This window comes from Miniopterus natalensis, chromosome 13 (assembly GCF_054644295.1).
Source record: "Miniopterus natalensis isolate mMinNat1 chromosome 13, mMinNat1.hap1, whole genome shotgun sequence".
In the NCBI taxonomy this organism is placed as follows: domain Eukaryota; kingdom Metazoa; phylum Chordata; class Mammalia; order Chiroptera; family Miniopteridae; genus Miniopterus; species Miniopterus natalensis.
This window is the reverse complement of record NC_142093.1, coordinates 49,894,264-49,921,904: the sequence shown is the minus strand read 5'-3', so window position 1 is coordinate 49,921,904 and position 27,641 is coordinate 49,894,264. Positions and strand designations below refer to the sequence as shown.

Genomic DNA, 27,641 nt, shown 5'->3' with positions numbered 1-27,641 from the left:
GGTCCCCAGCAACACTCTCATCCTGACCTTTGCTCTACAAATGTGGAACGAGATGTCCAGGAGACGATGTGAATCATTCGAAGTCACGTGCAACGCATGCCAACACGGGCTCAGGTGCAGAAACCACCCCTCCTCTGCATCCCCAAAGGCCACACTCCCATGCAGCCTTTTCTTCTAAATCCAAAGAGCATTTCAAGTGCTTTCAAGCCCAGCTTAAGAAAAAGATCCATCTGGGGCCATTTGGTTGTGATTAAGGAAACTCAAAAGTAAAATCTAACCTAAACCGGTAACTCATAGTTGGCCAGAGCAGTAAACCCAATACTATGAATAAATATTTATCAAAGTATCACAATTATGGGTGCAATTTTCAGAACCCAGCCTGGCTGAGAAGTTGGGGGTTATAAACAAACACACAGTCCATTAGTAAGTCAGTAATATCAGCAGTCTTCATTTCATGGTAAGCAGGGTTTAGAGGGACAAACTAGGTTTTTGCCAAGATGACATGGACCAGAAAGGGCTGTCACGCTTTGTTGTTAGAGGAACAAGAGAAGTAAGGAGTTGAAAGCGGAGAAAGAAAAAAAACAAAGCACCAAAATGATTAATTTAAATGCATTAAGAATACAGCATTAAAAAAAGAGGAGACTCTGGGGTGCAGAAGGACATTACAGACAGACAGCAGCCACGGAATCTTGGGAAGGGGTGGCCCCGGCAAACCAGGCAAGTGAGGGAGGTGGGTCAGAGGAGCGGGAAGTTTGCAAGAACTGACCCACCTCATCTGGGTGTGAAACATGGATTTCACTGCCTCATGACTGAAAGACAAAACAGACACCCAAATGGAAATCATTACCATTGACTGATCCTGCACAGCTAGCAAAGGTGCACAGTACTTCAGGTCATGCAATCAAAGCTTTGGCCATAACAACAACCTCTATCCCAGCCCCTGTAGTCCAGGCCCTGTAGCTGGGCTCACTTGACATCACCTGGTATAGCGGAAAGTTCACTGGATTTGCGATGAGAGGCTCTGGGTTCAAAACTATGTCTCCCTGGACAAGTGACTTCCCTTCCCCAGGCCTCAGTGTTCTCATCTATAGCCTGGCAATAGGCTCATGAGACAATGGGTTTAAAAGTAGAGTGCTAGCCCTAGCTCAGTGGTTAGAGCATCTGCCCTCAGACTGAAGGGTCCCAGGTTCAATTCCAGCCAAGGGCACGTATCTCAGTTGCAGGCTCGGCCCAGGTTGGGGTGTGTGGGGGAGGTAGTAGATAAAAATTGTTGGGGTTAGAACTGGGCTCCTAACATCGTGACCACTGTTCTTTCTACTACAGCAGGCAGCTAGACAGTGACTGAAAAGTCATCTTCTCATGCACAACAACCAAGAAGCCAGGGTTCAACATGGCTGCTCAGAATTAGTGGGTGCATAGAAGCCAGAGTGGACACTGGAGGTGATCTGGAAAAAGATTCCCAGGTTCCTGTGACAGTTACATGTAGTGAAAAGAAGAGCCCTGGGTCACCATTGCTTAGTGGAAGGGATTCCGGAAAGATCGGCCTGCATGTGGCTGAATTTGATCTTCTCTGCCAACCAGGCTAACCCTGGACAACAGCCCCTCTGGGGAGGATTCCATGAAGTCTAGGCCAGTGACCCCATGAGGTGTAGGAAGGGAAACACAAATGCTGTGCAAAGGTTATCATCTGGATCCAAAATAAACTTCCTGTCTTGAGTGACTGTCTCAATTGCTTAAGAGCCCGGTGTCATGTGGGCCCTTGCCTCCAGAAATAGGAAGGAAAAGGGAAACCAGAGCCCCTGCTACATTGGGGCTTAGGCTTGATCCTTGGCTAAGAACCAGAAGCCATTGTCATTATTTTCCAGGAAGTGTTTTGGGGAAACCTGCTCACTGTTAATGGCTCAGAGTCAACTTGCATTGGTCATAAGAGCTTGTCTCTAAGAGCAAAAGCAAAATGCTCAGGCCTCATTCCCCCAAATCCCCCAGCCTGAGCCACAGACAGCTGGGGATCACCCTCTTTGCTGACACTTTTTCATTTGTGCCCCACCCCCAAATCCCATTCTTTACCCTTTTGTCCCCTCTGTGCCTGCTTGGGGGGCGGGGGGGGGGGCATTAACTGACCTCTGAGGACTTCATGACCCAGTTTCCTTTGCCCTCTTGCTTCTGGTTGGGGTTTGGCCAATATGAGGAGATGAGAAGATGGGAGGAGAGAGAAGCTGGGGTCTGTAGTCCCGGCTCTCTCTGCCTCACCATGGTTCCCCCAGTGGCTGGTTTCTCTACAGGCCAAGCTGTTGGGGGAGGGGAGAGGAAAGGGCCCCTCCCACGGCTGTGGCTCTCTCCAACCACAGAAACAGTACTTCTTCCATTTGCCCTTCCAGGTCTAGAGGTAATAATGGTTTCATGCTGTTGCTAGATCCTGGACAACTCACCGTTCGTTATTAGTTGCTTAAATGCTTCCAACACTTCCATAAATTGTCCTTTTATTAAATTTTCTTCAGGTAAACTCTGAGTGTGCCTCTGATTTCTGCTGGGACTTTGACTAATATATGCTTCTGCCAAGCACCTTCTCAGTAAATGATGTTTTGTCATGACCTCAAGATAGGTAATCCAAGGCATCAAGTTTTAAAATAGTAGTTGAAGGTTTATCTGACATATCTAGGCAACCTCAAGAAACTCAGAAATTACCCATATGGATTTATTTTCTATTTTCTCCATTACCTTTCTCCTAGCCACAAATATTCTAGAATGAAATTTCTGTTTTCTTCCCATTTGAAATACATGCTAGTTCAGGTTCAACAGTTTACCTTTGGCTTAAGTCAAGTGGAGAAAACACTAAAGGTCTCCCCATCCCCATCACACCACCCCCAGTGAAAGGCATACTCACTTGCCGTTGTTAAATATGACGGTGCAGTTGGGCCAACAGTCATGGTTCACCAGGCCCAGGTTGGGAAAGATGCCCACGCCCACTGCCTGCAGGCCTCTCTGATCACTGAGCGTGAAACCATTGCAGTTAATCTACCCAGAGGAAAAGATAAAAGAGTCAGCTAAGACATATGGACTAGGGACAGAATACCATCCTCGCTATTGAAAGTTTTGGGGTTTTTTTTTAATAGAAAACCAGAGCTCATCCTGGAAATGCTTAGCAAGTCTGGAAACAAAAGTCTCCTGTTCTCGGCTTGATTCCAAATGACCCTCAAGACTGGTACCATGGGGGAGTCCCATATCTGCTAAAATGCAACACCACCTAGAAAGTTTTTGGTAGCTATATTCTAAAAAGGCCAAAGATGGAAATGCTGTTTCTGAAAGTCTCTCCCTTACTTGTCCCTGGGTCTCACGTGTGTTTTCCCCAGTATCTCTTTGGTTTCTCTCTCCATGCGCTCCTGTGACTCACAGTGGGGGGTCCCCCTGCTTTCTGCTTTCTTTGCCTACCCACCCTCAACTCCTATAGCTGCTCATAAGATAAAACTGACATCTCCTTTTTATTAGGTGTGTTTGTTGGATATTTTATGCTCCCTGTTCACAATTTTAAATTCTGATGAGTGCAACATTTATCTCTGAATCCAAGGTAAGTCAAGTTGGTTATTACTTATACAGCACTTGATTTATTTCCTTTTCTTTCAAAATAAGTGGCTTTTCCCAGCCGGGCATGGCTCAGCGGTTGAGCATTGACCTAGGATCCAGGAGATTGAGGTTTGATTCCTGGTCAGGGCACATGTCCTGGTTGGATTGCAGGCCCGATCTCCAGCAGGGGGTGTGCAGGAGGCAGCTGGTCAATGACTCTTATCATTGATGTTTCTCTCTCTCCCCTTCTCCCTTCTCTCTGAAATCAATAAAAAGATATATACATATTTTTTTAATGTTTAAAAAAATAAGTGGCTCTTTATAAAAACAGATTCCAAATATCTACTATCTGTGTATGAAAAATGCATAATAAATATAACCTAAACTACATTAACAACTCTTTATATATAAATAATATACATAAATACATACTATACACAATATAATATACATTTATATATGTATATCGATATCTATAGCACATGGCTATTTGTTATAGATATTGGGAGACTGTCACTTTCTCCATTCAATCTCATTGGCCATTCAGCAAGTACATGAAATTAAGCCAGTCAGTACCACTAACAAGCTGTGTTACCTTAATCAAATTTCTTTCTTTTCTGAGCCCCAGTTTTCCCGTCTGTACGTTAAGTTGGACTAGGTGATCTCCACTGCCCTTCCAGTTCTCACTTTGGTGATTCTGCCATCCTGTGGCTGTAGTCCCCAGGTCACCTTGGGGTTACCCAGGATGGTCTATGACACCCATTCACCTCAGGCCTGTGGAGCCTAACTGCTAAGAGTAGCAACTCTGGCACCAGGCAGACAGCTTCTAGCCCTTTCATGGACACCAGCTCACTGTGTGGCCTTTGGAAGTCAAGTAACCTCTCTGGGCCTAGGCTTTCTGTTTATAAAATAGTAATGTTAAAAGCACAAACTTCACTTTGTGCTGTAAAGATCGCATAAAATAACACATGGGAAGCTGTGATGGTTAATTTTATATGTCAACTTGGCTGGGCTGCGGTGCCCACGTATTTTGTCAGACATTATATCATATGTTTCTGTGAAGGTGTTTTTGGTAGATTTTTGAGTAAAGCAAATTAGCCTGTGCAGTGTAGGTGGCCTCATGCAATCAGCGAACTTAATAGAACAAAGACTGACCTCCCCTGAGCAAGAAGGAACTCTTCCAGCAATTGGCCTTTGGACTTGAACCACAATTCTTTTTTGGGTGTCCTGCCTGCAGGCTTATCAGCAGGTTTTGAATTTACCCTCTACAATCTCAAGAGCTAATTCATTAAAATAAATTTCCTCCTCCCTCAATAGGTAGACAGATGATAGACAGATAATAGGTAGGAAAACAGATAAATGATGATGGATGGATGGATGGATGGATGGATGGATGGATGGATGGATGGATGGATGGATGGATGGATGGGTGGATGGGTGGGTGGATGGATAGATGATTAGATAGATGGACAGATAGATGATAGACGATAGATAGATAGATAGATAGATAGATAGATAGATAGATAGATAGATAGATGATAGATGATAGATAGATAGATAGATAGATAGATAGATAGATAGATAGATAGATAATAGATAGATGATAGATAGATAGATAGATAGATAGATAGATAGATAGATAGATAGATAGATAGATGATAGATAGATGATGATAGATGATAGATAGATAGATAGATAGATAGATAGATAGATAGATAGATAGATGATAGATAGATAGATAGATAGATAGATAGATAGATAGATAGATGATAGATAGATGATGATAGATGATAGATAGATAGATGATAGATAGATAGATAGATAGATAGATAGATAGATAGATAGATAGATAGATAGATAGATAGATAGATAGATAGATGATAGGCAGCTGGTTCTGTTTCTCTGGAGAAATCTGACTATTAGAGAAGTATCAGCACACTGTAAGGGCTCAAGAGATGTTGGTTGTGATCATGCTGTTGTTATTACCATAACTCCCTTCTTCAGCCCGCTCACCAATCCCACAGAAGGTGCTGAGCCTGCCAGATGGAAAACATCTACCCCACAGCCCAGGGCCTGCTGATCCTCAGGACTCTACCCCCACCTCCTGGGCCCCCGCGCCCAAGAGAGAGTCCCAGCTTTGTTGCTCCAAGGCAGCACCCTCCAAAAGGCCCTTACTCCCCTCCCTCTGGCTTCCACTACTCCAGGCTCCCCATTATCCAGTCCATCAGACCTAGAAAAGGAAGGACCTTATTTTCAAAGTGACTAGAAGGCAAGAAGGGATGGTAATTGGGTCTTTGTTTTCAATGTGGAAAAGAGAAAATACAGGAAGTACAGGAAAACAGGAAAGTAAAATATCATCCAAATCTACCATTCAGAGATAAGGGAAAGTTTGTGTTGGGACGCCAACTTCAGATAGGGCAGGAATGACCTCATAGTAAGCAAGACCGGAAAGACAAAGGACAGGATGACAGTTGTTCATTTTAGGGCTCTGTCTCCCTTCAATTCTTGTCTTGGCCCCTCCTCCCCACTCTGGCCTGGCAGCACCTTAATTCTTCTTCGTTGGACAATCTCAGCTGTCACCCAGCCCACCCCCACACGACGAGAAACCATACCACGCCAATGATGTGCGAGATGTACTGCATGCTGAACTGCTGGCTCTGGGGCAGCCAGTACTGCAAGAAGGTGTCCACGTCCACCCGCAGCTGCTTCTGCTCTTCCTCCCCAAAGTTCTCCACGTGGTTCTGCAGGTCGTCCACGGAGACCAGGCAGCCCTCTGTGAGCCCCGTGCCCTCTCTCTCCACCCGCCACATGATGCGCGCAGCCAGCCTGTGGAGAGGGCAGGGTTAGGGAGGCCCCGCTGCATTCATTCATTCATTCATTCATTCATTCAACAAACACACACTGAATGCCTAATGCCTGCCAGTCAGTGTCGGGCCCAAGGCACGGCCTTGAACTAGACAGAGTTTCTTCTATCATGAAGTTTCTCATAGTGGGGGAGACAAAAGTTTAAAACATCATTAAACTAGTGTTAAACGCTATACAGAAAACAGAATCGGGTAACATGACACAGAGTGGCAGGAGGTGGGGGAGGAGACAGGGGAGGTGGCACGGGGGAGGCACACTCAAGCTGAAAGTGGGATGAAGAGGAGCCTGCTCTGTGCGGGTGGGGAAAGAGCAGTGAGTACAAAGTCTATGAAGAAGAAATGAGCTTGGCGTGAAGGAGAAACAGCAAGAAGACCAAGGAGGCTGGAGCACAGGGAGTGAGGAGTGGAAAGCAAATAAAGGCAGAGAGGTGGGCAGAAGCCAGGTCATGTGGGGTCTAGGAGACCATAAAAGGAGCCTGGGGACACCGTGAGGTATGGCAGCCTGGGTCTCTCCCTGTAGTATGGCTAACTGAGATGAGCACTGGAGAAGGAGTCTAATGACCTGGGTTCAGGTTTGTTTCCACTTCTTATTGTGTGACCCTGGACAAGTCATTTGACCTCCCTGAACCTATCTAATGGCCAGTAAAATGAGGATAATATATATTTCCTGCCATGCTAACCTCCAGGGGTATTTGGAGGACAAATGGATGTCCACATCGTGTGTGAACTTATTTATATTCTTAATGATTAGATAAAGAGAAGGTGAAGAAGACGGTCTAGGTGGGGAAACAGGGTACGCAAAGGTCTGGATGCAGCCACAGGCATGGCATAAGCAGGGAGGGATCCGCCCTGGCTGGAGCAGAGGCCTCAGGAGGGCACAGGGCTTTGAGTGTGAGACAGAGGGATGGACTTAATCTGGAGGGAAGAGAGGGCCTCCTTGTTAACCAGCCAGCAGCCCATACCCACGAGATGAAGCCTGTAACCAAGGGACACTTTGGTAATTCTGCCATTCACTGACTGCAGGGTGGCCAGGCACCGTGGAGGGACTGGTGGGCTAGGCCAGACCCTGTCTCTGAAGAGGAACCCCCTTGGCAAAGCCCGGCCCTTTTTCCCTCTCATTCGGGTCACAGGGCCCCATGTGCCTGAGAACCAAGATGGCCCCATGTGGAGCCCAGGACAGAAATAAGGAAAATAAGACTCAAGCTGGAGTATCTGTTACTTCCAAATATTAGGAAGAATGTCACCAAGCCCAGAGAGTAGAGACTAATAGGTGACAGATGACAGATTTCAACCCAGTATCAGAAGAAATTACTACTTGGGACTGTGCAGCTGGAAAGAGTGACCCCTCATCCCAGGAGGGAACACTGGGTAAGTAAGGTCTCGGGGAGGTACCTGCACCCCCATGCTCACTGCAGCACAGTCACAATAGCCAAGACATGGAGACCACCCAAGTGCCGTCAGCAAATGAAAACAGGTGGGGAAAGAAGGCGTGCAATTTTCTATGTTCAGTCATGAGAAAGAAGGAGATCCCGCCATTTGGAAGAGTGTGGAGGGAACTTGAGGGCATTCTGCTAAGTAAAACAAGCCAGACAGAGAAAGACAAATACTGCATAGAATCACTTATATGTGGAAGCCTAAAAAAAAATTTAAAAAGCCAAACTTACAGAATCAGAGAATAGAAAAGTGTGTGCCAGGGACTGGTGGCTGAGGAAAATAGGGAGAGGTGGGTAAAAGGGTACCAGCTGGGGTGGGGAACACACAATACAATACACAGATGACGTATTGTAGAATGGTGCACCAGAAACCCAAATAATCTCATTAGCCCATGTCACCCCAATAGATAAAGTTTTTAAAAGGGTAAAACCTTCTGGTCACAGGATGAACATGCTCTGAGATCTAATGCAGAACATGATAACTATACTGATGATACTGTATTGTATAATTGAAATTCACTAAGAGAGAATCTAAATGTTCTCACACACACACGAAAGATAAAATGTGTGAGGTGATGGATGCGGTAACTAGACGGAGGATCCTTTCACAATGTGCATGATATTGAATCACTGCAGTGCACACTTTAAACATCTCACAACTCTACGGCAAAGACACCTCAATAAAGCTGAAATTAAAAATAAATAAATACGCCCTGACCCCTGTGGCTCAGTGGTTAAGAGTATCATGCTGCGCACTGACGAGTCCCAGGTTCGAATTCGATTCCTGGTCAAGGGTACGTAGCTGGGTTGCAGGTTTGATCCCCGATCCCGATGCTGGAGGCAACTAATCAATGTCTCCCTCCCTCCCTCCTTTCCTTCCACTCTCTCTAAAAATCAATGGAAAAAATATCCTCAGGTGAGGATTAACAAATAAATAAATACATATGTACATGCATGTACACATGCATGCAATTGCATGTGAAATTACCAAAAACAGAAGTAGGATTTCAACATCTGGAACTAATGGGGGTGGGGAAGCTGACCGAGCCATTTCATTCTGCAGTTTCCTAGAAATTACCAGCACGTGGTGAGTCCAGTCTGTGCTTTAACTTCACATCCTATACACATGGTGAAAATGATCCCAGCTTTCCCCGCCTCATCCCTTCTGCTCTCCACTGCCCACTTCATAAGCACCTACCTGCGGCCTAGCATCAGGCCCTGCCCTGGCGGAGCTCCAGGACTTGGGAGCTCTTGAACTGGGGCTCCCCAGGTATTAGCCCTGAGATTTCTGGTGATGACCTCCAGGGGAGGCCACTAACTGTTGCAAACACAAGTGCCTTTTGGGTAGAACGGGTGCAGAGGGCTGCGTGTACAAATGTTGGGGTTCATGGGGCTGTGGTTATTGAAAAGCTCAGCCTTTTGTAAAGGGGGCAGATGCTATTGAGCTCTAGCTTGTTTTGCCAAATCTTCAGATTTTTTTTTTCAAAAGAGGCCAGAAAACCTAATTTTTTTTTAATGTGAAATTTTCCAGTTTTAGAACATTGGCAGATCAAATTTTTTAAATTAAATACAGAATGAGCCTGTGGCCAGCTCCAGCCAGTGTCTACATTTTGGAGCCGCTAACCCGTTCTCCCTCTCAGACGGCTCCTGGACCTAAAGGGAGTTCACACATGTGACTATATTCAGTCTCTTGGAGGCCCTGTCCTGATTTGCACTTAGCCCGGCTTCCTCGGGCCTGGGAATGCTGTCACTGCCACCATTCCACCCGACATTTGGAAATCCTAAACACGACCCCAGGGCCCAGCTCTGACCTGATATTTTCATTGGGTACCTTCCCGTATCTCTTGATGGCCAAACACTCCTTCTTGTGGTTCAGCCAAGAGTCCTTCTGGCAGGTGCGGTCACAGTAACGAGCAAACTTGCACTGCCCACAGTGATGGAGCTTCTCCTGCCTCTTGAAGCAGGTGTGGCACACAGCGGTAACGAGGCTGGAACAGACGGAGAAAACGTGATTGAATTCGGGGGGCACCACGGAAAGGGACCGCACTGGCCTTCGAAAGACCTCGGGGTGGGTACTGGCTCAGCGGGCCATCCTTTCCTTTCTAAGCTTTGAACACCCACTTTTCAAAGTGAGGGGCTTGAGCTTCCAAAGGTCCCTTTGAAACTATCCTTTCAGCAGGTATTTTAAAGTGATCCAGATGGAAACATTATTGAGCTCTGCAGATAAGCCTTTCCATTGCATTCGGCAGGCATAGGTTTATGACCCGTGGGCACTGGGACCAGCACAAGTTGCCAGAGGAACAGGTGAACTTGCAGTGGCCGGGCAACGGGAGGAGCCTATGGTCGGGGAGGCACAAGGCGTTCCTGGAACGCACCGGGGAGGACGCTGGAGAACCCGGGAAGCCTACGGCAAGGAGTGAGTGACAATTCCTCATGGTGCCATTGCCAAAACTCACAGGTTCTTGGCACCATGGCATGGGAGGGGCATTCTGTGTGATGTGTCCTTCTCGCTGTTGAAATGTACTGTCCTTTTTCCCAAAGAATAAAAAATCGTAACTATCCTCAATAGGATGCGACCGAAACAGGATATATCTTACCCAAAATGAGGTCTACACATTCTGACTTATCACAGTTCTGTGTTTTGCAGCATTAAGAATTGCAGGGTTAGCCCAGCCGGGCGTGGCTCAGTGGTTGAGCGTCGACCTGGGATCCAGGAGATCGGGGTTTGATTCCTGGTCAGGGCACATGCCCGGGTTGTGGGCTCGATCTCCAGTCGGGGACATGCAGGAGGCAGCCCATCAATGACTCTCTCATCATTGATGTTTCTATCTTTCTCTCTCCCTCTCCTTTCCTCTCTCTGAAATCAATAAAGGTTTTTTTTAATTAAAAAACAAAAAGAATTGCAGAGTTACTGATGTCACTGATATTATCTGATATAGTCTCCTGGCTCAGAGAGGGTAAAGTGGTGAAGAAGATGAAGTGGGGTCGTCACCTTCATCCCTATCTGATTGCGTTCAGTGTAATATTCCAAACTGTCCAGATCATTTTGAATTTTTATTGTCACTCTTATATTACTAGGCTGAGTTTTCTTTTTGTTAACCCTCACCCAAGGATATTTTTTCCGTTGATTTTTAGAGAGAGTGGAAGGGAGAGAGGGAGGGAGAGAGAGAGAAAAACATTGATGTGAGAGAGCCGCATCAATTGGCTGTCTCCTGCACAAGCCTGGACCAGGGCTGGGGATCGAATCTGCAACCCAAGTACCTGCCCTTGACCAGGAATCAAACCCACGACCCTTCAGTGTGTGGGCCAGTGCTCTAACCACTGAGCACACTGGCCCAGGCCACTATTTAGATGGGGCCACTAAATTAAAACCACTTATTGCTTCAAGTCATCTGCAAACCAGAGCATGTCTTAGGTTGGGAAGGGAAAGGAGGAGCAGCTGCCACTTCTAGGGTATCAGCACCAGGAATACAAACAAAGACAGGAAAGAAAGGAAGGACAGCTAGGAAATGGGCTGGAGAGGAAGAGAGAGGGAGAGAGACATCAATTGGTTGCCTCCCGCACCCACCCTGACCCTGGCCAAGCCTGTAACTGAGGTACGTGCCCTTGGCTAGAATTGAACCCAGGACCCTTCAGTTCAAGGACCGATGCTGTAACCACTCCAAATAGGCTAGGGCAATATTTTCATATTTTTATTCATTTACATATATATTCATGTTCACATACATATTTCATGTGTAAACTGAAATCTGTACCTACCAAACATATATATTACACTTCACAATTCTCACACCATTGCACTGTTTGAAATTTTAAATGCTAATAAAAACTCCAAGTGGTCGCCTAGAATAACAGCAGTTCTGCTTCTTTATCTTTTACAATCGCTGCTTATTTCAATACTTTTTTTTTTTAATATATCTTTATTGATTTCAGAGAGAGGAAAGGAGAGGGAGAGAGATAGAAACATCAATGCTGAGAGAGTCATTGATCGAGCCCGCAACTGGGCATGTGCCCTGACCAGGAATCGAACCCCAATCGCCTGGATCCTAGGTCGACACTCAACCGCTGAGCCACGCCCGGCTGGGCACTGCTTACTTCTAAGCTACTTCAACTGCAGGGAGATGTGGTGTCTCAGGAATTGGTGTCTCAGACAATGTCCCCTTACTCTCTGCGCTAGAGATGGACCTCTGGCATTGCCCTCTCTTTGGCTGACACTGCCTGTGAGTCCCATTAGGGCAAATTTTCCTGCCCTGGCACAAAGGGAGAGAATATACCTGCTCTGGCACTTGCCTCCAGGCTCCCATGAACTGACTTAAAACACTTCTAACAGGGCCTGATTAGAGAATAACCTATCTCCCATGAACTACTGTCATGTCCATAAGAAACTCAGCACAATGTCCTTCATGTCTTCAAAGTCACTAATAACCCCTTTGATCAGGAGAAGGCTGGACACAGAGCCCTGAAGTGATGCAATATAGACTTCACCCAGACTGGGTGGTAGACCTTTACAATCATGTATATAACCATATATTAGGTTGTGAATCAATTCAACTATCAGTTCAATGACATCTCACCTTCATATTAGCTCATGAGATTCTTTACAATGATTTTGCTATAATAAACTTTCATTACTTTTCAGAAAAAGAGAATGGGCCCTGGCTGCATAGCTCAGTTGGTTAGAGTGTCATCCCCATACACCAAACTTGCGGGTTCGATTGTCAGGGCACATATGAAAATCAACCAATGAATGCACAAATAAGTGGAACCCAAAAAAATCCATGTTTCTCACCCTAGCCGGTTTTTCTCAGTGGTTAGAGCATCGACCTGTGGATTGAAGGGTCCCTGGTTTGATTCTGGCCAAGGGCACGTACCTTGGTTGCGAGCTCGGCCCCAACCCTGGTGGGTGCACTTGTAGGAGGCAACCAATAGATGTGTCTCTCTTACATCACTCTCTCTCTCTCTCTTTCCCTTCCACTCTCTCTGAAAAGCAATGGAAAAAATATCCTCAGGTGAGGATTACAAAAAAAAATCAATGTTTCTCTCTCTCTCGCAAATCAATAAAACAAATTTTTAAAGAAACTGTGATGAATTTGGAATGATTCTTTTTCTCATGGTGAACTCATAGTGAATTCCAAGTGTTAACTACCAAACTATTTTCCACAGGCTCACACACCTGTTTTAGATTCCATTCCACAATTTTTGTAGGGCCTAGAGTCAAGTTTTAAAAGTCGATGAAACCCAGCAAGCATTGTGAGTAATCTCCTAATTTAGATCACCTAAGAAAGAAGCTGACCTTTCTCCCCATTACCTCACCTGCTGTTAAGGCTTCACAGAGAAGAGGGAAGGTGTGACGAAGAGCAGGGCTTCTCAAACTTTAGTGGGCATCATATCGCCAGAGATCTTGTTGAATATCAGGTTCTAATTCAGTAGGTCTGGGGTTGGGCCTGAGACCCTGCATTTCTAACAAGCTCCAGGTGATGCTGATGCTACAACTTTGAGTAGCAAGAATTTAGAGATGAGAGAAAACCTAAATCCCACTCCTTTTGCAGGGGAGTATCAGGTATGCAGGAATGGGAAGTTTTTTTTTAAAAATGTTGTCCTTCTGGTCTCCATCTCCTTACATTGTTGGCAGGATGGGTATTATGGAAAATCAGACCGGGAGTCAGTCAGAGCTGAGTTCAACTCCTGATTCTAGTATCTATTGGCTATGTGACCTCAAGCAAGTACTCTAACCTCTCTGAGCCTTGGTTTCCTTATGTGAAAATGGGAACAGCAACACCTAGATCTTGACAATCTCTTAGACTAATGACTATTACTTTTTAATGAAGCATACTTACTATTATTTTAAAAATTCAAAAGGGAAGAAAATTACAAAGAAGTTCCAAAATCCCACCACTCCTGAAATGAAATAACAAGTAAAATAGCTCAGAGCCAGGCTCAGTAGACATCAGCCTGGTGGGCCACATGGTTCCTGAGCCTCTGCTCTCCCCCAGCACCCACTGTTTCTCAGACAGCCACGAGAGAGGAAGACCGCCGGCTGGAAGGCAATCCCTGTGGCCGGGAAAGGACACTTCCTCAACAGAAATCCACCCCCTTCTTTACTTCCCGCACGAGAGAGGAAACCCAAAAGACATGAAGCCCTAAACCACCTGTGGATTCCAGGAGAAAGACTGCTTCATCCAGACAGCATAACTGGCTGATCAGCAGCAAGTCTCTCTCCTCCGGGTCTCATTTTTCCAGTCCCCACAATAGTCCCATTTACACAACACTTTGCAAGATGTCAGCAATTCTCTTTTGTTAAACGTTCACAATAACCCTTTAGAGTAGCGGTGATCAGTACCCTCGCAGGGATGTTTTCTCATAGGCGTCCCTGAGGCCTGACACTGCTCCCAGCACACAGGGCGAAGGAAGCCACCGCGCCCACGTGGTTTGCCTGCCCCAGCCAGCGGGTCCCCACTCGCTCTTTGCTCTGCAGGCACTGGGTTATGTCCTCTGTCACAGTCAAGAGGGATGGAAGGGCAGCTGCTGCTCAGTTCCTTGTATGGAAATAACCAATTACTAGACAGATAAACACAAAGAGGAGCCTGCCGGTTAGATGAGCCCTCCAGCCAGAGAGAACTGGACCAACAGTTCTGGCTTTCTCAGCTGCTTAAAAACTCTCAACCGGCCAGAAGGACTCCCCTCCAATTTCAAGGGGGAAGAGGCATATCTTAAAGAATATTCCATCCCTCAAGTACCCAGAGAATTTTGCATTATTTTATTTTATTTATTTATTTTTAATTTTCACCTGAGGGTATTTTTTCCATTGCTTTTCAGAGAGAGTGGAGGGGGGCGGAGAGAGAAACATCGATGTGAGAGAGATGCATGGATTGGCTACCTCCCTGCACTCACCCTGACCAGGGCTGCGCCTGCATCTGAGGTTCGTGCCCTTGGCCAGAATCAAACCCCGGATCCTGCAGTCCACAGGCCGATGCTCTAACCACTGAGCAAAAACAGCTAGGGCTGCAATATTTTAAATGCCTTCTCTCCTTCCTTCCTTGTTCCTTCCACTCTTCCTTTCACAAGTATGTATTGGGTATCTATTATGTACTGTGCATCTAGCTAGAAGATAGAGGGCCTTAAAGATAAACAAGATGCAAACTTTGCCTTCAAGCAGTCTCCAGGCCGGGCTGGGACATTAACACATGTAGTAAGCAAGGTTGAGGCATGTGATCCAGGAATGCTGGGAACTAGCTATAGGGATCAAGGAAGGAGACCTGGCTCCTCCACTGAGGTGGAGGGGGCGAGGGATCTGAGAAGGCAATCACCCGGGAGGGGAGGAGACATGATTCTGATCCTCTGAAGTTGGACCGAGTTTGTACTCACAGAATGTCAAGTTCTTCCATTGAGAGCCACTGGAATTGGGCAAAGGCTTCCATGCTGGGGGAGCAGGCATGGATAGGAGGCAAGAGTAGCTATTTAACAAGATCACAAGATGCACCATATTGGGAAATAATGTTAGAAAGATGACTAGACTGTGGGGAACCTGGAATAAAATCAATCAGTTGCCTCCCACACACACCCTGACTGGGATCAAACCCAAAACCTGGGCATGTGCTCTGACTGGGAATCGAACCGGTGACCTTTCAGTGCATGAGACGACACTCAACCAACTGAGCCTACTGTTGTTTTTAAATGGCTCATTTAAACCCTTGAGGAGCATTACTGGATTCTTGTTTGCCCTATTGTTATATTTTAGCGTAAGAAGTTTGGTGGTACTGTTTCCTTAAGTCCGGCCTAGGGATTGCCTATTATTTATTTATTTATTCATTTATTTATTTATTCTGCCACTTAAAGAAACACTATGAACCCAGTAAAATGTCATGGAACAAAGGCTACCAAATGTTTTTTTTCTTTTTTTAAAAAATTTATTTTATGTTTAATTACAGTTGACATTCAACATTATAGCTTCAGGTGCACAGATAGTTGTTAGACGTTTATATAATTTACTAGGTGATTCCCCCTGACAAGACCAGTTACCCATCCAACACCATGGTTATTACATAATATTGACTATATTTCCTGTGCTGTACTTTACATCCCTGTGACTACTTTGTAACTGCCAATCCCTACTTCTTAATCCCTTCACCTTTTCCACCCAGCCCCCAAACCCCTCCCATCTGGCTACCAACTATCAGTTTGTTCTTCGTATCTATGAATTTATTTCTGTTTTGGTTGTCGATTTATTTTGTTTTTCAGATTCCACACAAGTGAAATCACATGATATGTAGTCTTGCTCTGTATGACTTATTTCACTTAGCATAATACCCTCTAGGTTATCCAAGTTGTCACAAATAGCAAGATTCATTCCTTTTTATTGCTGAGTGATATTCCACTGTATATATGTGCCACATCATCTATATGCATTCATCTACCAATGGACACTTAGGTTACTGTCCATATCTTGGCTATTGTAAATAATGATGCAATGAACATAAGGGTGCATATGTCTTTTACAACTCGTGTTTTGGATTTCTTTAGATAACTACCCAAAAGTGGGATTGCTGGGTCATATGATAATTCTATTTTTTAATTTTCTGAGGAACTCCATACTGTTTTTCATGGTGGCTGCACCAATTTACAATCCCACCAAGAGTGCACTAGGGTTTCCTTTTCCCCACATCCTTGCCAACCCTCATTGCTTGTTGATTTATTGATAATATCCATTCTGAGAGGTGTGAGGTAGTATCTCATTCTGATTTTAATTTGCATCTCTCTGATGATTAGCGACATTGAGCATCTTTTCATATACCTATTGGCTATCTGTATGTAATCTTTGGAGAAATGTCTGTTCAGGTCCTTTGTCCATTTTTTAATTGAATTGTTTGGGTTTTTGGTGTTAAGTTGTGTGAATTCTTTAAATATCTTGAATATTAACCCCTTATCAGATGTATTATTGGCAATTATCTTCTTCCATTCAGTAGATTGTCTTTCTGTTTTGCTGACGATTCCCTTCACTGTACAGAAGCTTTTTAGTTTGATGCAGTTCCCTTTGCTCATTTTTGCTTTTGTTTACCTTGCCCAAAGAGAAATCTCCAAAAAAAAAATATTACTAAGAGCAATGTAAAAGAGTTTACTGCCTGTGTTTTCTTCTAGGAGTTTTATGCTTTTGGGTCTTAAATTTAAGTCTTTAATCCATTTTGAATCTATTTTGGTATATGGTGTAACAAAGTGGCCTACTTTCATTTTTTTCACATGTATCTGACCAGTTTTTTAACTTACTGAAGACATTATCATTTCTCCATTGTATATTCTTGGCTCCTTTTTTGTAGATTAATTGATCATAGAAGAGAGGGTTTCATTCTCTATTATGTTTCCTGATCTATGTGTCTGTTTCTGTACCAGTACCATATCATTTCTTATCATTAGAGCCTTGTAGTATAGTTTGAAATCAGGGAGCAGGATAAACCCAAGTTTGTTTTTTTTCTCAAGATTGTTTTGATTATTTGAGGTCTTTTGTGGTTTATATAAATTTAGGGTTATTTGTTCTAGTTCTGAAAAGTTGCCTGTTTTTAAAATCTCTTTTATTAAAGTAGCAATTCTTAAAATTTTTTCTGCCACGATGCAAACAACTGGGTTCACACAACGCACTCAAACCAATATGCATTTCTCACACTCTAGCTGCAACCAAACCTTACTTCTCATGCTCAAAACACAACTTCAGATGCAACTGAGTGAAGATGACAATGTTATGGGGACAAGCTGGCATTTGGTCTAATCTATATTTAAAAGGAAATTATTCCCAAACTTCAGCATTTAAGGATTATTTTGTAAAATTCAGCAATATAGCTCATAACAGGCCATGTGACATATCAATGTGTCTTGCCTGCAAAGCTACAAGTGCCAAGTTAAGGGCATAATTCTAAATCTACTGTGGTTACCCTCATCATCAAGTATGAACATTTAATATTATAATCTGAATACTTTAACAGTTATTCATTCATTTTCTGAACTAACTGTTCAGGAATTTCTCTAATCCCTTTATTAAATTATTTCCATTTATAGCACCATTTGTCCCCTACCACCCATCCACCAGCTGTTACCAGATTAAAGGCCACACCAGTGTTTGTGTATATGCCACGGCTAATCCTGGTGTTCACACAGCTCCACACAGAATTACACTGGCTAAAAGCCCAGCTGTCTTTACTGGCCCTGAAGAAGTTCATAACTGGTTTGATTTTCAAAAAAAAAAAAAAAAAAAAGCCTGCTAACAGTTCTTTTAGAGTACTCTACTTTTTTTCATGTTCTCATTTCTTTTTCTCTACACCTGTATACATTTACATAATCTCCTGGGCACTTTCGACTCTAAACAGAATCATTCAATAGCTGGTAAAATTTTTGTCTAAAGAACTTTTAAAAAATTCACTGTCCTTGTTCCTTTTTTTTCTTTTCTTAACATCTTTTGTGATGAATTGGATTAATAGGAAATCAATATTATTGGCTGTGGCAGGCTGAATAGTCCTCCTAGTCCCCAGAAACTGCTAATATGTTACATTATATGGACTTTGAAGATGTGATTAAGAATAAGGCCCTTGAACCCTAGCTGTTTTGGCTCAGTGGTTAGATCATCGGCCTGCAGACTAAAGGGTCAAGGGTTCGAGTTCCAGTCAAGGGAATGTATCTTGGTTGCAAGCTCAATCCCGGTCCAGGTCAGGGCATGTGTGGGAGGCAACCAATCGATGATATCTTTCTCTCTCTCTCTCTTCCCCTCTCTAAAAAAAATCAATGGAAAAAATATTCTTCCATGAAGATTAACAACAAAAAAAAGTGTAAGGTCCTTGAGATGGAGAGATAATCTTGAATCATTGGGATGGGCCTAAGGTAATCACAAGGGTCCTTATAAGAAGGAGGCAGGAGGTCAAAGGGGGAAGATGCCAGCTGACTTTGAAGACAGAGCCCAGGAATGCATGTCCAATTCTGTACCCAATTCCAATGTGTGTGGGAGTGGTTTTTTACACCAAACAATTCTCCGACACTAGTTGGGCATCTTACAATTCAACTCAGTTCTTACACCAACTACCTGGAAATAGTATCAGGTACCACACATTAAGGGCTCAGCCCCACAAGTCTATTCCCCTGACCCCCCCCCTCACAATTTCATGTGGCACATGACTCTCTCCATATATATAAATATATATAAATAACTATCACAGCAGGTCACCTGTAGAAGCTAGAAAAGTCAAGGAAACCTAGCCTGTGGACCCATTTTAGATCTCTGACCTCCAGAAGTATAAGATAATAAAATGTATTGTTTAAGCCACTAAAATTTGTGGTAACTTGTTACAGGAACAGCAAGAAACTAATACATTGGTTTGTTACTATAAGTACTGTTGTTTTGCTATGTAATCACTTGTATATTCCTGTTTTTTACCTATGAGTTTCTGGATCTAACCATTCTCAGGCTCCAGAACCAGATTTTGATTCTTCTGACCTCGATGGATGGGTACTCTTTCTTTTACTAAGATTAAATATAATTAATTGGACTGACAAGAACAAAAGAAAATTAAGTAGGCAATTCTGGGTCCCCTTGTTGGGGATGTAGTCAGAGATGATGCCTGGACAAGATCCCAGAGGACTCAGTCCTGCCTTATGACTCACCCCTGGGTGACCTGGGGACGGCCCTTCACCTCATTAAGCCTCAGTTTCCCCATCTGTAAGAGAGGATTGAATAAATTCAAGAGGTCTCAACTTTCTTCTGGGTTGAAAGTAATTTTGAAAACAATTAAAGCTGTGGACTTTTACCACAAAAATAAAAACATGCGTGCCCATCCACATGAAACATTCATCCCCCAGTTATAGTTGTTTCCCTGGCCAAGGATCCGTGGACCCATGTTAGGAACCTGTAGACTAGATACCTTCTACACTCAAGACATCTGGGACTTGTTTTAAAAAATCAAAGCAGTATTTTTGTCTCCTAGAATGGCCCACAAGCACTATTCCTGTGCCATTTCTTATATTTGATGCTAAAATAAAATAATAATCAGAACAAGCTCTGTCCCTATTTTAGCCTAGCACTGCCCTCCTGTTGCACTGAAATTCTTTGCCCATAGAACGCATCATGCAACCTATAGAATCCCAGGCTGGGAGAGATCTTAAGAGTCATATGACCCAATTCCCCTCCCCTCATACATCATCTCTGCCAGTCGTCATGATGAAAATGCACAACCTAGGAAATAGCCCTTTCCATCTCTAGACAGCACTGACAGGCTTGTCTACTCATTAGGCAGTAGAGGCTCAGTGTCAAGGTGCTAAAAACTTGTAGGTAGCCCAGGAAAAGGTTTTAATGGTTCTGAAAAAAAATTTAAGGCAAAAACAAAACATGCAAAATGGAAATTAATAACAATTTTAAAAACGAAGTTGTAAAAATCCATTCAGAACTGATAAACAAAAACTACATTTTGGCCCTAGCCGGTTTGCTCACTGGTTAGAGCATCAGTCCTTGGACTGAAGGATCCCAGGTTGGATTCCGGCCAAGGGCATGTACCTCGGTTGCAGGCTCAATCCCTGGCCCTGGTCAGGTCAGGGCATATATAGGAGGCAACCAATCAATGTGTCTCTCTCACATCGGTGTTTCTCTCTCTTTCCCTTCCACTCTCTCTGTAAAGCAATGGAAAAAATATCCTCAGGTGAGGATTCTAAAAAAACGACGACTACATTTTGACATATGGTGAGGTGGTTCCTCTAAAAGGTAAGGGTGTCCAGGGTCCATTTAATCTTTAAATAACTTGAGCTCTGACTAGCATTCCCCCCTGGAGCCCTGCCTCTCACTTTCTCACCCCATTTTCACCTGAAATATGACTCTGTAACTTCTGCTTAAGATGCCTGGTTCTCACCCTTCCATCAATTAAAAAAAATTCAGAACCCACTTTCTTACAAATGACAGCCATTATTTGTAGATGGCTCTTAGGAGCAGTTCTCTATAAAACATGCTTCCAATTCCTTTACTGGGTCAGTTCTAAATCTATTCCAGTTTGGCCATGTATCTTTTGGTTGTAGGTATTGTTTGAAGATAGTGACAATTATGGTGACAGTGAAGGCGCAATTTTATTCATATTGTGAAAAATTGTGCCCCCTGGATCTTAGTCTGTGGGTCAACTGGGTTAACCAACTAATCAATTTTACAGTTTGGAAAAGATGGAGGTTCTGGTTCAGAAGGCTAGAAGAGTCCTTCCAAGACCAGGCAGAGAAAAGATAAGAATCTAATCTCCTTGCTGAAGTTCTTGCACTCTTCTTTTTTAATATATCTTTATTGATTTCAGAGAGAGGAAAGGAGAGGGAGAGGGAGAGGGAGAGAACTGAAACATCAATGATGAGAGAATCATTGATCGGCTGCCTCCTGCAGGCCCCCGACTGGGGATCGAGCCTGCAACCTGGGCATGTGCCCTGACTGGGAATTGAACTGCAATCTCCTGGATCCCAGCTGGGCGTCCTTGCACTCTTAAGACTAAAACCATTTATCTTCTCATTCCATTTGACATAAAATGAACTAAATAAGCCTGGCTTGCAATAAAGTGTAAAAAATAATATAAACCCTGGCCGGTGTGGCTCAGTTGGTTGAGCGTTGTCTGGTGCACCGAAAGGTCACCAACTCAATTCCCAGTCAGGGCACATACCCAGGTTTCAGGTTCGATTCCCGATCAGGGTGCCTACAGGAGGCAACTGATGGATGCTTCTCTCTCACATTGATGTTTCTCTCTCCCTCTTCCTTTCTCTCTCTCTCTCTAAAAAATCAATAAAAACATATTTTTAAAAATAATAATAATGTAAATGAAGCCACTCTAAATGGAGTCGGAGCTGCCATCCCAGACGGACTGTCTTGTATGTCTTATGCCTCAAACTTTTGGAAACAGGGCAAAATAGCCTTTGGATTAACCTATAGGAACATTATATCCCAAAGAACTTTTGCAAAGATAACAAGAAAGCAGCTCTTATGACTACGGGACTGAAAATTACAAACATTCTTTAGAATTAGTGTCACCATGTTAGTTTATCTGCACCAATAGAAATGCCTTCCTTATGTCGATGCAATTGTTCCGCTTCCATTTCTCATAAATACCCACTGCTTTTGTCTCCTCATCGGAACACTATTTGGGTTTCTGCCTGAATCAGTGTGTCCCCAATAGCTCTTCATTTTTCTTTTCTTTTTCTTTCTTTTTTATTTTAATCTCAAATAAATGCTTGTTGTCTCTTACTTTGGCCTTGTATTTTTAGGTTAATACATGGATTAAAACATGCCTCTTTAATAGAATGACTTTTGTGAGTGACTCAGTCCTACCTCCTCAGTCAGGTTTCTCACCTACAGTGGCAGAGTCTTACCAGGAGCCTAAAATGAGAGGAAGGACAGGGTGGCCAAAATTATCCTCTGACACCTCTCTAGGTGTCACTCAAAGAAAGAGCAGACCCTCATCTCTGCAGTGATGAGTTTGGACAAAGCACCTTTAAAAGGTATCTCTTTTAGATTTTTAAAAATCATTTTAAAGATCATGTACTCCAGTCATTCTAATTTTTATTGCTATTGTAATAATAATAACGACATTTTATGTAGCAGTTTATCTGTAATTTACACTAAGGTTGTTTTTGTAGTTATTACTTAAAATGAATAAGTTGTTTATAGTAACAAAAACATGTAAACAACCTAAATGTCCAGGTATAAAGGAATGGTAGGATAGCACGCAATCATTAAATACTATGTTTGTGAAGAGTATATACAGTAATATGAAAGATAATGAAATTGTTAAGTGAAAAGGAGACATAATATTTTGTAAAGTAAGATTCCATCTGTGTAGCACAAACAAATGAAACCTCTGTTTTAAAACAAGCTGGAAGGAAATAGACAACAATGTTAAGAGTGGTTATCTTCATGTGAAATCAGATATATTTTTTCTTCCTAAGTTTTACTTTTATACTGGAAGGAAAACTCACTCAACTCCAAACATTCTTGAAAGGGAAACCGGTTGGCTGTATTTCTTATAGGGGATTGGAGGCACCTATGAAGATGTTTTAAACAAGGCAAAATAGCAGCACCAATATCATTGTTCAGAGTCTTTGTGTTTCTAGATCTTTATATCTTAATTCTGAATCCAACTGACTCCTAAACTGCACTCACCTCCACCCCCAACACATGGTCCTGCCAGCCTCCTAGAACACATGTGGAACGTTCCCTTAGAGCATGTGCTAGGACTAGAATTGCCGGGTATTGTATGTGCATTTACAGGTAACTATGTGTTATTATTCTCACTAACAAACTTTCCTGCCAATCCTCGGCTTCAGGCTTAAAAAAAAAAGCAGAGCAAGTTCGAGAACGACATCTGAAGAATGATACCGTTTCTGTTAAAAAAAAAAAAAAAAAAGTAATGGACACACTACAGCTGTGCGTTTTGATAAGTGTAGATATATGTATGTTATAGTACAAGAACATTCTAGAAGGAAACACATTAAAATCATAACAGACATTACCTCTGGGGAAAGGCAGAGGGGCCTGGGGGTTAGGGATGGGAAAGGTAAAATGGATTCCAGCTTCCCTCGTGATAGTCTAATTTTTCAAAGGTGAGTGCATTCCAGCGTTACTGGCCTGTTTACAATTTCTCTTTAAAGTCTCATCAGGTAGGAGCCTTCTGCGAGAAAGTGTGTTCCCCAGCACCACACCCACTTTTCCACTCCTTGCCCCCACCCTCGCCACACCCGCACACCCACTGGGCCAGGTTCGCGGGTGTTGTAAGAAAGTGCCCCAAAGCCCGCGCTCCCTTCACAACCCTCCCGGGGCCCAGAGCGAACCACACTGGCAGCGAGTCTTTGCAGAAAAAGTGATGTCAGCAAACAGCTGGTGGAAATGCCATTTTCTTCCAAAGGATCCCATGGATTTTAGCCCTTTCCTGAGGATTTTGAGAGCAAAGTACTTTCGAGTTTGGCACTAGCCAAACCAACAGAAAAGGCAGCTCCCCACGTTTCGTACCTGTCGAAAACCACTGCAGCGTAAGCAGGCTCGGCAAAGATGACATCCGCGGCACAGAACTCCTTGGTGGCCTTCAGACCCCGGCCTTTGCCTTCGGAAGTGAAGACCTCCACGTCCCCCATTTTCCCTACGGTCATCTCACAGGCTGCAGGCCGCACCGCCGGATCCACACTGAGCCAGGCCTCTTGTCGCTGCTATTTTAGCACCTTCAGCATCCCAAAGAGCAAGCCTATAAATGGGCAAGCCACCTCCCCCTCCCCACCCCCTCTGGCTGCTGGGCCCTCACCTCCCCTGCTGCCACTTTTCCCGGAGGCAGGGATGGGGTGGACAAGAGGCCAGTGATGTGGGAAGGGCGTCACTCATCACCCAGCAATGCTGACAGAGCAGAAGATGCCCATGGGGTGGGGTGGCTCTGGGATTGGGTTGGAAAACTTGAAAAGTTCCCTTGCAAGAAGCAGCTGGGTCCTGGATGGCTGTCGTGTTCAGCTTTAGTTGGAATGGGAAGCACTTGTTCAGTGAGGTATTTTTAGCATCCAGATGCCTCTGTCAATCCAAAGTGGACGGCTGAATGGTCCAGGAGAAGAGGCGATGCCCGCTGCTCTGGGACCCTTCATCGGTCAGGCACACACTTTCTCAAGTGAGGCAGCCCCTCATCCCCCTGCTCCCTCCCCCATGGTGGACTTTTTTTTAGAGACCTAAAGGTGGGTAGCAGACACTGAACTACGCCTTTGGCATACACATAACAGCACTATTTAGGCTCCAAGGGGCATCCCTCTTCTCCAGTATTACTTAGGGTTCCCACAGCACCCCCACCAGGGCATAGAGGTCTGGTAATTCCCTGATAATGCGTGTGTATTGGGTGCAGGCTGCATGAGAGGAGGCAAGCCTTGAAAATAAAAACCCTCATTTCTATCATTCTATCAAATCTCCCTTTAACACATGTTTACTGCCAGGAAAATACCAATGTGCTCTGTGCTGAAGACACTGGAGAGACGATTCTAAAATCTCCAGTGAACTACATACCAACTCTCGCTCTGGTTGAAAAGAAAGACACTTGCAGATCTAGGGCTATGGCTTATCTTCCATGTAATATTTTTAGTTTCTGGGATGCATCTATTTCTGGGAACCCTGCTCTGGGTCTCGGTGAGTGTGGTCATTCTCAGGCACTAGCTTCTGAGTCAGATCTGCATTTGAATGCTGAGCCTACCAAGAGGACTTTGAGGTAGAAGTTGTAAAACAAGGATGGTAATTTCTACCTCTCTTCCATGATGTGAGGACACAGTGAGAAGTCTGCAACCCAGGAAAGGGCCTTCACCAGACCATGCTGGCACCCTGATCTAGGACATCCAGCTTCCAGAACTGTCAGAAATACATTTCCGCTGAGTGACAAGATCAAGGAAAAGGTACTTGTGCATATCTAGCACTCATATCCCAGGATGATAGAAGCAGGTTTCCATTGTTAATAGTCCATTATACCTGTATAATTACATCACTGACAAAACTTTACACTCTCTCTGGTCTCTGTGTTCTTACTAAAATATCATGCTTGCTTCCATCTTTCTTCCTTTGGCTCCAAGAAATACTTAGCTACCAATTGCTTTCCTCCCCAAATTCCTAGATTCGTTCATTCCACATGCATTTATCAGTACACGTATCAGGAAACTATGCTCAGTAAGTGCCTTGATACAAAGATGAATAAAATGTGGGCTCTGTCTTCAAGACATTGACCATGTAGAGAGGAGTATGGAAAAGCATAAAGATAATGAGAGATACGGGAGGCAAAGGGAAAAGTGTACCCAGGGATGGCTTCAGAGAAGAAGTGGCCAACGAAGGTAAGTAGGGAAGAGGAGAACCACAACAGGAGACCATTTCAGGCCCAAGGACACAGCAGCATGAGCAAGATGTGGAGGTAAAGAAACAGCATGACATGTGCAGACAACTACAATCTGTTAGGTATGGAGGGAGCTACAGGAACACATGTATTATACTTCTGTTTGTCATTCTGGGACCAGATTATTGCCATGTATGTCCTAGTGTTTCATATACATTTCAAAGCTATACTAACAGCAACAATAACCGTTTGAATGCTTAAAATTCTCCTGTACTTACAATACTTCATATCCTTTCACAACACTCTTTGAGGTGGGTATTACTGAGGCCTCCAAGTTAAAAAAAAATCTCCTAACTATAAACCCCAGAGAAACTCTTGCATACATGCATAAGGAGACGCCACAAGATCATTAGAGCAGCACTGACTATAAAAGCAAAAATGGGAAACAAGCTCAATGTCTATTGATACATGAGTAGATAGCTCATGGTAGTCATACAGTGGAGTGTTATAGAGCTATAAAAGTGAATGAATTAGAAACTCCTATCTCAGCATATATTAATATAAAAAATGGTGAGTGATAAAAGCAAATTGCAAAGGAATAAACAGTACGTATGTATAATAACATTTATGTAAAGTTTTAAATCATGCAAAGCAATACTTCATTTTACTTAGGGATACATACATACATAATAAAAGTTTAAGGAAATGCATGGGAATGAAATGCTGAATTCAGGATAATATTTACTTCTGAGGGAAGGAGAAGTTCATTAGAAAGTAGGGAGAGGACATTTCAGGAAGAGGGAGCAGCATATACAATAAGTTGAGTTTGTGCAATAGCTTGGTATTTACAGAAATCAGTAAAAGTTCAACTTTGCTGGATCATAAAGTGAAAGCAGGGTGGGAAGTAAAGGCAATAAGAAGATAATGAGATCAAGGAAGTGCACAGAAGCCTGGTAGTTTTCACTTTTGACTTTTCCAACAGACAGCGGGAGCCAGTAATAACTTCTAGATAGAGCCCTTTGGCAGCAATATGGGCGGTAGACTGGAGAGGTGAAGTCAGAGGAAGGATATCAGTTAGGCAGCTACTGCAGTGGTTCTAACAAAAGATGATAAGAAGCAGATGAGACAATTGGCAGTGTGACAGGAAAGGATACCCCAGAGGAACTTGCACAAGCACCAGGAGACACGCCCATCAAGAAAATGGGTAGAATGTTGTACAGCAATGAAATGAACAAATAACACTTACATACTAAAGTGTGGATGAACCTCAAAATGTTGAGTGAAACAAGTCCCAGAACTGCATAGGGAAAGATATAAATCTTACGAAATTCAAAAACAATCTAAACTTTTTAAAGCTGCATGTATATGTGCTCAACGTGCATATGTAAGGAGATGATGACCACAAACCAGGGTAGTGATTTATTGGGGAGGTGGGAATAGGACGATGAGATTTGCGTGTGTATATGTACATACATGCATATATACACACATTTGACAGAGAGGAAGGGAGGAAGGGAGAGGGGAGTAGGGGAGGGAAAGAGAGAGAAAGGGAAAGAGAGTCATTTATGGACCAATGATGACAGCATCTCATGACCAAGGATTTTGTCATGCAAAGGAAAGAAAGATTAAGCAGGAGATGATGTATTTTTCAGATGGTCTGGAGGTAGGATCCGTAGATTTCAGACTTTTCTTTTTTCTTAGTTGGTTTTAGATCCACTCTCAGAACGGTGAGAGGCCCCAGGAGCCTGAGCGAGCCAGGCCACAGGGGAGCTCCAGCCAGGCGGGGAAGGGGCGGGGCAAACGGGAGGGCGGGGCTAAAGGGGCTTTCTGGGCGGGGCCACCTGCGCAAGCGCAGTAGCGCGTCCCTCCGTCATGGCGTCGGCGCGGGCCAGTCAGCCGCCGACGGTGGCGGCAACTTCCCCTCAGGAGTCCCGGTCTCCGCCTCCTCCTCCCACCCCGTC

General features: G+C 43.8%; 1 protein-coding gene across 2 annotated transcripts in view; it reads right to left on the bottom strand.

Moving 5' to 3' along the window:
• SMYD1 (SET and MYND domain containing 1) overlaps positions 1 to 23,986 on the bottom strand; it is a 39,832-nt gene extending 15,846 nt beyond the window's left edge. The window contains exons 1-5 of one of the 2 annotated variants that reach the window (XM_016201775.2): positions 23,850 to 23,986; positions 9,670 to 9,846; positions 6,174 to 6,387; positions 2,885 to 3,015; positions 771 to 809 (exon numbers count right to left, since the gene is read on the bottom strand). In XM_016201775.2, coding sequence (XP_016057261.1) covers positions 771 to 809; positions 2,885 to 3,015; positions 6,174 to 6,387; positions 9,670 to 9,846; positions 23,850 to 23,986 — 698 coding nt within the window. The remainder of the gene's footprint in view (positions 1 to 770; positions 810 to 2,884; positions 3,016 to 6,173; positions 6,388 to 9,669; positions 9,847 to 23,849) is intronic. The other variant, XM_016201776.2, reaches the window with a different exon arrangement.
• Between the last annotated feature and the right edge of the window lie 3,655 nt (positions 23,987 to 27,641).